We start from the raw sequence: 13,641 nt of genomic DNA, 5'->3' as shown, positions 1-13,641 counted from the left end.
CTATCAGCCTAATTTTTTTACGTAAATAAAACCAGACAGTGTTGGGATTTTTTTGGTTTTTGGGGTGTGTGTGTGTGTGTATGCTTTCTGGTTATATCTTTCTATTTTGTGAAATGAGATTGTAAACCCCAGAGCTGTTTGTCAGTTAGCATGCCAGAAGCTCATTATCTCCTGTTCCACTGTGCTATGCTGACAACCAGCTCTAGGCAAAAACCAGTGAATTTGAGCAGAGAAGCTATTTGGTCTTTTTATTGGGTTATATAGATCTAGTTAGAATAGTTACTGTACTTCAAACATATGGCTTTAAAATGTTCTTTAAATATAATGTTGGCTAGTTTGGGAGAATTTAACACTCCTTTTTCATTTGTTATTTCTTGCTAAGGGTCAACTGTATTTGTTGGTAACAGACCAGGGGTTTCTTACTGAAGAAAAAGTTGTCTGGGAGAGCCTGCACAATGTAGATGGTGATGGAAATTTCTGTGACTCAGAATTCCATCTGCGACCTCCATCAGATCCTGAGACTGTGTACAAAGGTCAACAAGACCAAATAGATCAGGTAAAATTGTTTTTCCCCATCCCACATCACATTGTCTAAAGTACATAGTCTCTTTCTTTTTCTTTTTTTTCTGAGACAGGGTCTCACTATACAGCCTTGGCTTGTCTGGAACTCCCTATGTAGACCAGGCTCCCTTAAACTCGAGATCTGCCTGCTTCTGCTTCCCAAATGCTGGAACTAAAGACTTGTGCCATGCTTGGCTAAAGTGCATACTCCTAATTGAGGCATGGTAATGTGCACAACTGCTTGGGAGGCTGGGAGATGTCACTGAACTCACAAGCTGGAACCAGCCTGGGCAACATAGAAAGACCCAATGTCAACAAATAAAAAGCTAATTCTTTTCTAGTACCAGTTTGTTCATCTAAAACTTTTGATTCATCCATTAATTTTATTTATTTGTTTGTTGGTTTTTCAAGACAGGGTTTCTCTGTGTAGCACTAGCTATTCTGGAACTCATTGTGTAAAGCAGAATGCATTCAAACTCACAAAGATCCGACTGCCTCTGCCTCTGAGTGCTGGAATTAAAGATATGCACCACCTGGGGGGGGGGAGAAGGGGGAGAGTAAGTCAATAAAAAAATAGTAAGTATAACTTTTGACCAAAATGAACTTTTTTCTCCATAGGAAATAACCTAGGTATGTAGCTAGGAGATGTAATTACCTAGTAATTGAGTTTGACTATAGCTACACTGGCTTTAAAAATTATTTTGGGGGGCTGGGGAAACAGCTCAGCTATAAAGTACCTGCTGCCCTGAGTTCAATCCTCAGCTCTCATGTAAAGAGCTGGGAATGGCCACATGCATTTGTAATCTCCATGCTGGGAATGTAGAGACAAGATGATCCCTGGGATTCATAGCCACAGTCATGAAAATCTGAGTTCAGATTCCTAACATCCATGTAAAAAGTCTGGCATAGCAATGCATCACTGTAATGTCAGTGTTAGGAATGGAGACAAATGTCTCATGCGAGCTGGTTGACTGCCTAGCTTAATTTAGTCCAAAAGATGAATGTATAATTCACCAAGATACTCTGTCTCAAGACTGTAATACAGAGAGTAACACAGACTGTCTCAAGATTATAGTGCAGAAAGAAAGTGTCCTGCTCTGACCCCCAAAGATGTACACACATGCATGCCTGTACTACTCCTCCCCCATTACACACACACACACACACACAGAGAGAGAGAGAGAGAGAGAGAGAGAGAGAGAGAGAGGAAAAAACAAAAAAAGCATGAATGACACTTGAGGTTGTCCTTTGGCTTTCACTCACAGGCAACTTTGAGGCCAGCCAAGTCTATACAGCAAGGACCTTCCTCAAAAATTAATATGTAAGGAACTAGAGAGATGGCTCAGTGGTTAAGAGCATTGGCTAATCTTTCAGGGGACCTGGGTTCAATTCCCAGCAACCACAGGGCAGCTCACAATGGTCTGTAACTCCAATTCTAGGGGATCTGGCACCTTCACACAGGCATACATGCAGCCGAAAACAAAAACTATGAGTAAGTAAATAATGTAAAATAAAAATAAAACCATCCTTTGAGCTGGATATGGTAGTATATAGCTGTAATCCAGCTCTGGAGGCCCAGACACAAAGATCTGCAACTGAGACCAGCCCAAGACAAAACAATGTAGGGAGGAGAGGGGAGAATTGAGTAAATTATCTTATGAAATTCTTACTGTTTTAAAAACAAATGCTAGATGGAAAATAAAAGTTTAAAATAGTTTTAGAGGGTGGGAGATGTGTTTGAATTTCTATGTGAATGTTGAAAATACTAGATGGCTATAAATACTCAACAGTTACATCTGTTACAGTGATTTCAGCCTTCATATTTCTGGTTTTCTGTCTTGTCTGCATGTTCCATGCTCACATGTTTCATTTGTAAGCAAGGGGATTCTTTTTTAGTAGCTTTCTTGAATGCCTTATTTATTGCTTCTAGAGGAGATTTCAAACAGATTCTAAAGTGTGTAGAGCAATGATAATAATGAGGTAAATCTGTAGCTCTGCAAAGAAGTGCTTAGACACAGAGCTTGAAACCCTGTGCTGTAATAGCCATTCGGAGCGCATTAATGGGTGTCTGTCTTCACACTGGCTGCTTCCTGGGTCACATCTCAAAGCTGACGTCAGTTGTGATTGAACTCCTCAGGACTACCTTATGGCACTATCACTGCAACAAGAACAGCAGAGCCAAGAGATCAACTGGGAGCAAATCCCAGAAGGGATCAGTGACCTGGAGTTGGCGAAGAAACTCCAAGAGGAGGAAGACAGACGAGCCTCCCAGTACTATCAGGAGCAGGAGCAGGCGCAGTTGGCTGTGGCTGCCACCACCACATCCACACAGGTCCAGGTAAAACTGCAACTCTGAATGTCAGACATGACAGTCACTTTAGCAGTAACAGAATTTGTCTGGGAGAAGCAGTTGGAAGTTGGCCCTTGCTTTTCAGCTGTGTTAGCATGTCAGCCAGCACCCAAGCGTTTGAGAGTTTTTTGTTTTGTTTTTAGATTTATTTATATTTTATTTTTGTGTTTGAATGTTTTGCTTACATGTATATCTGTGCACTGTGTGTGTGCCTGGTGCCTGCAGAAGACAGAAGAGGGCATCATATTCCCTGTAACTGGAATTACAGACAGTGGTGAACCACCATATGAGTGCTAGGAATCAAATCCAGGTCCTCAGCAAGAACAAATGCTCTTAACCACTGCACCATTCTCTAGCTCTTCCTGTGGTATTCTTTCACATTGTTCTGACTTTTTTTTTTTACTATTCTAACATATTTCTGATTTCAGGAAGACATTTTTTCAGATGTTCTCATAAGGTTATTTAACCTTTTAAAGACCTTTACAGCTACAAACTATAAACTAACTTGAACAAAGTACTTCCTTTGAACTAGAGGTAGTCTGAGGTTTTGCTAGAAAAAGTACAATTTTAGGAGCCATAGACATGGGCTTACAGTTCCTGCTGGTTGCTCTTTCCTATTGCAAACACCTGATTACAGTCCTTTGCCTCTCGAGGCCCCCTTTCCCTATTAAAACAGAAGACTTCATCCTGAGGATTCTTTGGAAACAACAGTGCTGCCATTTAATTCAATTTTCAACACATATTCAGTACAGGTTAGCATTTCTCTCCTTGGAACCTTTGTTGATTTTTGTTTTAAGCAGCAAAATATGACTGTCACACAAGTTTCTGCATGCTAAATCTAATTTCATGAATTAAAAAGTACCCCTTTATTTTATGATAACCTACCCCATGCCAGAAAATTTCCCTTTGACTTGGGTATACAAGAAACCAAGTACAGAATTCACCATTAAAAGGGTTGGGGTAATGGCCCTGCCTGTAAGAGTGGTGTGCAAACTTGAAGGCCTGAGTTCACATCTCCATACACCTATAACCCCAGAACTCTGGTGGGCAGATAGGAAGATCTCAAGGGCTTGGTGGCCTTGAACCTAGCTCCAGATTCTGAGAGAGCATCTCTCAAAGAAATAAGGCTGAGATTGAAAGGAGGGCCAGATGTGCTCCTCTGGTCTTGCACTCACACCACACACAGTGTGCAAGTGCTCTTGCTCTCTCTCTCTCTCTCTCTCTCTCTCTCTCTCTCTCTCTCTCTCTCTCTCTCTCTCTCTCCTGTTATGAGAAGTTTTCCCACCAGCCTGGTCCCACAGCTGCATCAGCTCCAAATATCACACAGAGACACTATACTAGATATAAAGCTGTTGGCCTGTTACTAGCATTTCTTATTGTCTAGCTCTGTCTTAAATATTAACCCATTTCTATTAATCTAAGTGTTTCCACATGGTCTCATCTTACTGGAGAGAGGGTCCAGACCTTCTTCTCTCAAGTCCCTACATCTTGACTCTCCTTTGTACTACATCTCCCAGAATCATCCTTACCTCCTAGTTCCACCTATCTTGCCTTCCTATTTACCAACAATACTTTATTCATTAACCAATAAGAGAAACATATTTACCAAATGACATCTCCCAACATTCTCCCTCTCCTTTCTTTCCATTAAAATATGTGTCAAACTTCTGCCTCTAAATCAAGCACTAACTATCCAAGCTTAACAGATGAGTCCTACCATGTTAAAATCTGCTTTTCATTTCATTCAAGTTCTCTGATCTTGTAGCACACATTTTCAATTCTCAGGGTTCTTTTTTATTGCTTTTAAGACTTATTATGATATTTAATGAAATACTGAAGAAATATTATAGCTTGCCAAAATTGTCACTTTAACACAAATAGTTCTTAAACTAGAAGCTTAGTTTAGATAATTATGTATTTGGAATACTAAGTACATAGTTAATTATACATTATTTTTTTCAGATATCCCATATATTAATTCTCTGACAGAAGTCAGAGAATTCTGTCACCTGACAGAAGCAACTTAGACAAAAAGATTTGTTGATATTTATGGAAAAGGGTACAGTACATCATAATGAGGAAGGCATAGTTGGACAGTGCTCAGTAGGTGGAGGTGGGAGTTGGTAGCACATTTTCCATCAGGAAGCAGCAGCAGAACTAGGCAGGAAAACATGCCCCACTACTTCCCTTATGTGGACCACTAGGCCCTATTCCCTAAGATACCCAAATGTCCCACAGCAACAGGCCTGCTGTGGACCAGGGATATCTCCCATCCAAAGCTTAACACCTGTAAACAGAAGCCATGTCCCAAGTGTCAGTTTCTATAAGGATGCCTTTTGCTTTGTGGTTCTAGCTAGCTCTGATTTCCAGGAAAATTAGTCATCTCTTCCCATGTGTTCCTCATACAGCAGAGCCAGCCAGCACAACAAGCCTCTCCATCAAGTGTAAAACAGCCTGGAAATAGTGAACGGAAACGAAAGGAACCCCGGGAAAAAGACAAAGAGAAAGAAAAGGAAAAAAATAGCTGTGTGATTTTATAGGAAGTGCTGGTATCTATGGGAACCACCTATGCAGATGACGGAAAGGAAGAACCAGTACCTACCGTCTGTGCCTGATCTCCCAATGGATTTTGCTCTTGTTTTCCAGGGGAAGGTTGTTACTTTGTTACAATCAACTTTTTTAAGTTACACAATACACTCTTTATGAGCTGGAGTTTTATGTTACAAGTTGGAACTGTTGTGTGTTGTCACTTGTAGCCAAATAAGTATATCACTCCTATGTTGTGTTTAGTGACAAGGCAACTCCAATCAGTAAGCTACTGTGTTCTGTCTGACAATGGATGGAGATCACTGAGTGAGCGATCCTTCTCAAGATGTAATTATTAGCACAACTGTTTCTGAAACATTTACATTAAATTATGTTCTAATACATAAAAATTGAGGAGTTTAATATAGGGAGAGAGAAAAAAGCAGGAATAAATGACCCTTCATTGTACATTGAACTGGTTCAGCCCTTAAACAGCTTTACCTTTCTTTATTAATGTACATTTTAGCTATTATCTTGAGAACTGATAATGGAGCTTGGATCCAATTTAGATAGAAAAAGTATTTTTTATTTTCCAATAACAAAAAAAAAAACAAAAAAAAACAAAAACAAAAAAATTACATGACACTAATACATATAACCTATCCAAATCAGATACTGACTTTGTAGTGTTGTAAGATTCTGAGGAATTTTAACACCTTTAGGTAACCTGAATGGTGGTTTGTTTGTTACAGATGTAATATGTGAGTGAAGAGAAGACCACATTTATGTTCAGCCTTGTAAATATAATGGCAGAGAAGAGCAGAGTTCACTGTCTACCTTTTTCTAGAATTACCTTGAACCTTAAATTTTAAATCATGTTTATTGCTAGAAAACTAAGCATAGTTAAACCAATAAAAAGCACATTTCTGAGGGAGAGTTAATCTCTTGACTCTAGTGAAAAGATATTAATAAAATTCTGAACATAGCAGGAATCTGAAGGAATTTATGTAAAAGCAATCAGATTTTTTAACTTATGAGAACCAAATAAACCTAAGACATCTTCTATCGTTTATAGGCTTCTGAAAGAATATTTACTCAGCTTTGTGATGAGGCAGCACATATTGTATTTCTAGATCAAGTTTGGAAAACTATCCTTAACAGTCCTTTTTATATACTTTGTATTTAAAGTTTATTTCCGTCATTTTTAAAGATTATTGCTGGTGCAGATAGCTGTGTGATTTGCCCTAAGCCTCAGTAAACTTGTTTATTCAGGAACATCACAAATTGAACATCCAGTTAAAGAATATTTCTTGTGGTCTGGAGGCAACAAAAGATTACCAAAAAAAAAAAAAAAAAAAAAAGTCCAGAGTTTCTTGAGACTATTGTCATTAACATTCTCCATGATCCCAACCAGCTATAGGATGAATCTGTATGTAAAAAGTAGTTTTCTTAATGAAAAGTATTATTCTAAGGGTAAAAATTCAGGACCATGCTGTATCCTTTATATCCTTCTATATTACATGTCTATTTATGTTGTTATTTCTTCAGATTTCCTATGCTAGCATGGGAATCAATCAGAGAGCCTGACGGGGTATAAAATTTGTGTATAAAATACTTGGTAAGTCTCTTGATTCCAACCTAGAATGAGTGTGAATTGTCAGAGCTCAGACCACTTTGGGTAGCCTGACCTCAGCATAAACACCCATGATAGATAGCACTCTGGTGATTAAAGGAGAAAGCTCAAGCCTCAGGGTTTGCTTTTCCCAGAACAGTCTATTATTTTAATTTAGAAAACAATAAACCTTGAGTAATTTTTAAAAAAAGTATACTTGAGGCATATTTTTCCATAGTTATATACAATATCTATTTATTGCCCTTGAAGAATCTATATATAAAATTATGTTGTTTTTTTACTATCTTAATTTGTTCCAAAGATAATATTGCCATACTGCATTTCCTCTAGAAGAAATAGAGAACAAAACAAACACAACTCACTCAAAACCAGCATCGCTATCAGATAAGTCGATGTCAGTGTGCCCTTATGACAAGTAATGCATTGTGTGTGTTAATCCAATCTTTTCTCATGTCAGATTTGTAAGTTGGCCTTGGCTACATTCCTGGAATTGTTTGATATGACAAGAGTCATAATAAGATACTTGTTTTGATTACTGTGGGGGAAATTAAATGATTGACTCTATTAAAACAAATTTCTGAGATGCTTTCCTGTCCTCAAAAGCTGTCAAGGATCTAAACTGCCGTGTGCTTATTTCCTATGCTTTGCTCAAGGTAGCAAGTGATAGATATTCAGGCATATTGTTGCTTATTTGGGTACATAGGACTTTGAAAATGGTATTTTGAGGTATTTTTCCCCTCACAATACTTTGTAATACTTGAAATTGTTATACATATCTTGCTAACTGGTGTTAGAATTTAAACATTTTGGAGCTTAATGTTTCTAGGCTAAATTTCAGGCACATTCAGCATGTACCCATTCACCATGAGAGCTGACAGAAGGCAGGTGGAGAAGCAGATATTGTCCCTGACTTTTCTCTTGCTTTCAAAGCATAGTCTTAAGATTAGTGACCAGTCTTTATTAACGTGTACTTCTTCATGAATAACCCCATTATATCAACAGTGCTATGACTTGTACTAGTTTATCAATACCTAGAAGCGTGTGTGTGTGTGTGTGTGTGTGTGTGTGTGTGTGTGTTTCTGAAGCAGATTACCATGACTTCTGTTTGAGTCTCAAAGCAAAATTTCTATCAAATTTGAAATTTGTCATTTAAAAAATATGCACATGCACACACCAGAATGCTCAAGGCCCTGGTCTAGAACATGCATATGCGTCTAGACACATGGAGCAGTATGGTGCAAAGCAGTTAATTATGACATTAGCTTTATTCCCAGCCAGTGTTCATAGGCAGAATAACTTCCTCCATGTTCTAAGCTAAGGCTAGGATTTGAGCAAGACAGAGGCTTAAGTTTGGGATTAGGTTTATATCTTATCTTGTTTTGATTGCCTCCCTTTTCTTTAGTTTAACAGTTTATCCATATCTGTTTTGAATGTTTCCTCATGCCCCTTGATCTTGGCTAACCTAAGTTGACTAAACTCATATTGGCCACTCTGTACTCATACAAAAGCTTCATAGCATTTTGTTTTCTGTGAATCATAAACTCAGTGCAGACCTTGAGGACTAGAGGGCAGATGTGAGGAAAAGGTATGACTCATGATCACTGTCTGTATTAGCATGTGAACAGATAGCTGTCTGGAAAATTGTAGCAAATCAAGGCAAGAATTTCTAGAATTGTCCTCAGTCATGCTTAAATTTTTAGACATGGTCTTGCTGTGTAGCCAGCTGACCCAGAATCAACTGTTGTAACCCTGGCTACCTTCAAACCCAGAATCCTCCTGTCTCAGCTTCTCACTGCCGTGATTACATACCCAGCTTGTTTAAACTCTTTCAAAAAGTAAACAGCAAACCGATTGCATTTTGCTTAGCTTTCTTACCCATTGTACCAGTTTTTTGTTTTGTTTTGTTTTTAATGACAGAAAGCTTACAGGTTTGCACTTATAACTGTCTTAGGCATACAATTTAAATTTAAAAAGTAATGTTTGACAAAATAAGGAAAAGACATTAAAGATAGTCACTCATTTTAAGGAATTAGACGTGAAATTTTGAATCATTTGATGTTTGAAACCTTTGTCTGGGTATGGTAATACACACCTGTCACCCCACCTCTGGAGAGGCTGAAGCAGGAGGCCCCTGAGTTCAGGACCCAGTCTGGACAAGTAGTAAGACCCTGTTTCCAAATGTGAACCTGACTTTGCCTTGTTTTGGCAATCACTGTGCTCCTCGGCTTACTCTCTGTGCAGGGTGCTCCTCTCCCACCACTCCCCAGAGCTTGCTTCTCCTGAATGAATGCCATACTTTGAGCACTGAGACTCATGGAGATCACAGACACTGCACGTCTTGTTCTTATGTGCAGACTTTTTAATCATGACTTAAATCAGTTGGTTTTTTTTTTTTTTTTAATGTTGTAGAATTATTTCGAATGTGGCATCATGGCTTTCAAAAATATATTTTGTAGTTGTTTTTGTATTCGGTAGACTAGTGTCAAGACCAGGAGTATTTGGTGTATAAAATGCACTTTACAGACCTGTTCTCCAGATAACTTTTACAGATCTAAGCATTTAGAGCCCCTTGGCCTTTCCCTCCAGAGGAAAGCAGCATCAGGAACTGACTGTTCTCTCCGCTGCTGTCAGTGTAGACTAACTTGTGGTTTAGTGTGAAAATGAACTCTGATGGTGTACAAGTCAGCTCCTTTAGGCAGAGTGAGAAATCACAAAGGAACGTTTGAATCTTAAGAGTCCTTGGTTCTCTGATAATTTAGCCTCTTTTGTTACTGATGCCCAACACCTTTTAAACTGTTAGGGGAAAAGTTATGAAGAATTCAGTTTACTTTTCTCAGGTAACAGTTGAAAATAACTTTTAAAATTAAAAGTTCCCTGAAGGAACTAATAGAGAAGATAAAACAGGAGGGTACCTTGCAGAATGCTGAAAAACTTACTTTGAAAAAAATCTAAGATGTAATTTATGCATGTCTTTATTTAATCCTGGTATCTCTGCTATTAGGAAATAGAGCTTAACAAATTGATATATACATATATTTTTTTACATGTAGGATTCTAGTTTCTATCTTCTGAACTCAAGAAAACTAAACTGAATAAACAGGGTAAAAATCTTCAACTCTTGCCTCAAATTCAATGTTCCTTTGTCCTGACAAAGGATAGTTAGACTTGTCTAGTAAGCTAGTATCTTTTAGGGCATGACACTCTCCCATTGACTAGTTGAAATATCATGGCAGAGATAGGAAACCCATGCTTTGTCCCATGGTAAATTTAAAGAACAAAAGCCCCCTTATCCCAGAAAGTGCCCACTTTAGCATGAATTATAGAGACTTCCTCAGCTCACACAGTAATTTGTCACTGGCCACCTTTCCAATGTTCAACCCTGCCTGCATTGTCACATCTAGATTAGAGGATGCACAGTGCAGAGCCCCTTGCTAGGCAGTCCGAGCTCCTTTGGCTCCAGTAGTCATTTCACAGCTTCATGTAGAAAGTCAGGGAGCTGAAATGCCCATCATAAATCATGAATCAGTGAAGACATCCTAACAGAAATGCCCTAGGAAGCAGCTAAAACTCCTGGAATGAGTTTTAAGATAAGAGATTGGTGTTTAATCTTTGAAAATGATGTCTGTTTTGTCAGAATGTTTGTTGCTGTTCTTTCCCACCCAATATTTGTATGACATAACCACTGTGAAAGAAAGCAGTGTCTTTTCACTTCCTAGTTCTGTTTTGTTTTGTTTTTAGCGAAGCTTTGTTCTAGTACTTTTTGTTAAGACTTATTTTCCTCAGTAAAATGACAACTTATTGCAGATACACATAGAAGACTGATGTGTGGCTGCTACATGTCAGAAGGGATAATTTCCCAGCAAAGTCATTCCCTAATGCCAGCACATATAAGTCTTTTCCCTTGTTATGGACTGCATAAGTAGGTTGAAACATGGATTTGGGAGAGCAACAAGTTAAGTGGAATGATGACTGAAACTGTCATTTTGAACAACAGTAAGGAAAAGACACCGGTTTTTGTCCCCCACTTCAGTGTGAAGCTAATTTGCGCTGACACATGGAGCTGTGTGCTAGCTGAAATGGCTGTGAGAACTGACTGTGAGGGCTCGGTGCCTCCACTCGCCTCCCCTGCCTGTCCCAGGATCTTCTCTATGTCTAATGATTCGTTCTGCTGCTGTAAATGGAGTGAAAACTAACAACACAGAAGCACTGGAATGTGTTCTTTGAAAAAAGACACCTAAAATGTGCCTACCCATCACAGGGCTGAACTCCTTTCAGTGAAATAAACTTGGGTGTTTTAAATGCTAATTATGCAGAGAACACCTCTAAAAATTGTCTTAAATTTCAAGTTTCACTTTTGGAAACTACTTCTGAAAAGACACTGAATATAGGTGGGAAAGTTAAAATGTTTCTGACACAATGATTCAGTATTATTCAGTGTTTAATCTCGTTTGTTATTGTACCACAAGTGTAGTGTCATCGTTGGATTAAAATGTTGGATGTTTTTGTTAATATACTTAAAACTGTAACCAGTGAATAACATCGTAGTATTTTTTATTATAGATTATATTTTATTTCAATAAACTTTGATATTTAGACGGAACATTCTCTGTGCATCAGCTCATCACACTAAGCTGCTGTCACATTTACCTGAGACTCACTTAGAGCTGTGTTTGACACAAGATATAGTTAATAATCAACTCTAAACTGCAAAACCTCGATTCTGGTGAGGAAGAGTCACCATCCCACACAGCTCTCTTATCAGAGGAGTCAGTCAGGAAAAGCTGAAAAGTGATGTTTCCTCCTTCCACTGTGGGTTGGGCTGCCAGGCTGCCACCACAAGCACCTCTCTACCCACTGAGCCATCTCATTTTGTTTTCTAAGTGATTCAGAGCTATTTATGCTATAGCTCAAGTTAGTAGCAAACATGAACAGTCAAGTAAATGTGGCTTTTAAAAACTCTATTGTGGACACTTATGGTGGTTCACACTTGTAATCCCAGCACTCAAGTGGCTGAAGCAGGAGGGAGGATCACTGTGAGCAAAAGGCCAGCCTACGCTACGAAGTGAGACAATGCCTCAAGTTCCAAACAAAATGCTCCAACCAAGGCCAGTTTCTCTTACTGAGTTGACTAAATTCAAACCTCAATCACACCCCTCATTAGGGTCTCAAATGTGATTTGAGAGAAAGGCATTAGGGACAGAAGCCAGATGACTACAGATAGCCATGCCCACAGTGGAATTATTCAATTAGTTCAGAGGGGAGTCCTGGACAATGGCAAACCTCACCACACTTGCCATCAATAACCACCCCCAGCTCTGTAGCTGAGTACAGTAACCTGGTGGGTGGTGGTACAGGCTTCCCCTCATCAGGACTGTAACCAAGAGACTGATTTTCATATACTCAAGCATCATACTGAATCTCACAATCACAGCCATCATTAACTTTGGAGGTGCAAGTTTTGATTCCAAAACTCTGTAGATTGAGAAATGAAGAATTCCAGACCAGCTTGGGCTACACAAGAGCTTGTTACAAAACAAAGCAAAAATGAAGGCAGTGAACCAGGAATGGTGGTACGTATCTGTAATCCCAGTACTCAGAGGTGGAGGGTGGTGAATTCAAGGCCAGTCTGGGACACAGCAAGACTCAAGAAAAAGGAAGAAGGCCGTCAACTGGGACAGATATCCTAGTTGTGCTGGGGAGCACGTATCTGACAAATAATACATGAAGGGGGCTTAGATCTCAAAGATAAAGACAAAAACACAAGTGCTAGTGGTGGTGGTAGTGCACTGGCCTAGAACTCGGGTAGATGGATCTCTGTGAGTTCAAGGCCAGCCTGGTCTACAGAGAGAGTTCTAGGACAGCCAGGACTGTTACACAGAGAAACCCCACCTCAAAAAAAAAAAAAAAAAAATGTAAACAAATAATTCAAAGCAACACCACTTATCAAAAGCATGTGAAAATATGCTTACCATTATTAGAACAGAAATTCAAGAGTCAATGAGATGGCTCAGTGAGTAAGAGAACCTCTTACCAAGCATAATCACCTGGACTCAATCTCCAGAACATTCATAGAACTCTTTCCAAGTTGTCCACTGACCTTCAGATGTACACTGTGACATGTATACACACATTTTTATATATTAAAAATGTGTAAGTTTATTAAACTCCTTAGCTGATAACACTGTACACCCATGAACAGCCAACACTCAGGGTTGAGTCTGGGCAGTTCAGATCTTTTACACTGAGATGCAAAGATGGCCCAAACTTCACAATTCTCCAGCAGTTTCTGCTGTAACACCTGCCAATTCCAAGCCTACTTACTCAAGAGAAATTAAAACACGGCCACGCAGACTTATATACAAATATTCAAAACATTTATTCATCAAACTTCAAGCAAGCTAAATTCCCACCAATGAGTGAAGGCACTGGAATTGTGGGACAGACAGTGGAAATCTACACAACAGAAAACTGCTGATTCACAGCAACATGGCCCAAATGCAAATTTTGCATTGAATTAAAGAATGTTTTTGTATGATTCTAGATATATGAAACTTAAAAAGAAATGCACCAG

General features: G+C 38.9%; 1 protein-coding gene across 1 annotated transcript in view; it reads left to right on the top strand.

The window, feature by feature from the left end:
• The window catches only part of Mindy2 (MINDY lysine 48 deubiquitinase 2), a 59,447-nt gene extending 47,777 nt beyond the window's left edge, over positions 1–11,670 (top strand). Inside the window, exons 7-9 of the mRNA XM_051197909.1 lie at positions 383–556; positions 2,699–2,899; positions 5,320–11,670. Of these exons, the coding sequence (XP_051053866.1) occupies positions 383–556; positions 2,699–2,899; positions 5,320–5,451 (507 nt within the window). The 3' untranslated portion in view covers positions 5,452–11,670. The remainder of the gene's footprint in view (positions 1–382; positions 557–2,698; positions 2,900–5,319) is intronic.
• Positions 11,671–13,641: the final 1,971 nt, after the last annotated feature.

Source organism: Phodopus roborovskii, unplaced genomic scaffold (assembly GCF_943737965.1).
Source record: "Phodopus roborovskii unplaced genomic scaffold, PHOROB, whole genome shotgun sequence".
Taxonomy (NCBI): Eukaryota; Metazoa; Chordata; class Mammalia; order Rodentia; family Cricetidae; genus Phodopus; species Phodopus roborovskii.
Note: the sequence above shows the minus strand (reverse complement) of the source record. Positions and strands in the feature narration are given on the sequence as shown.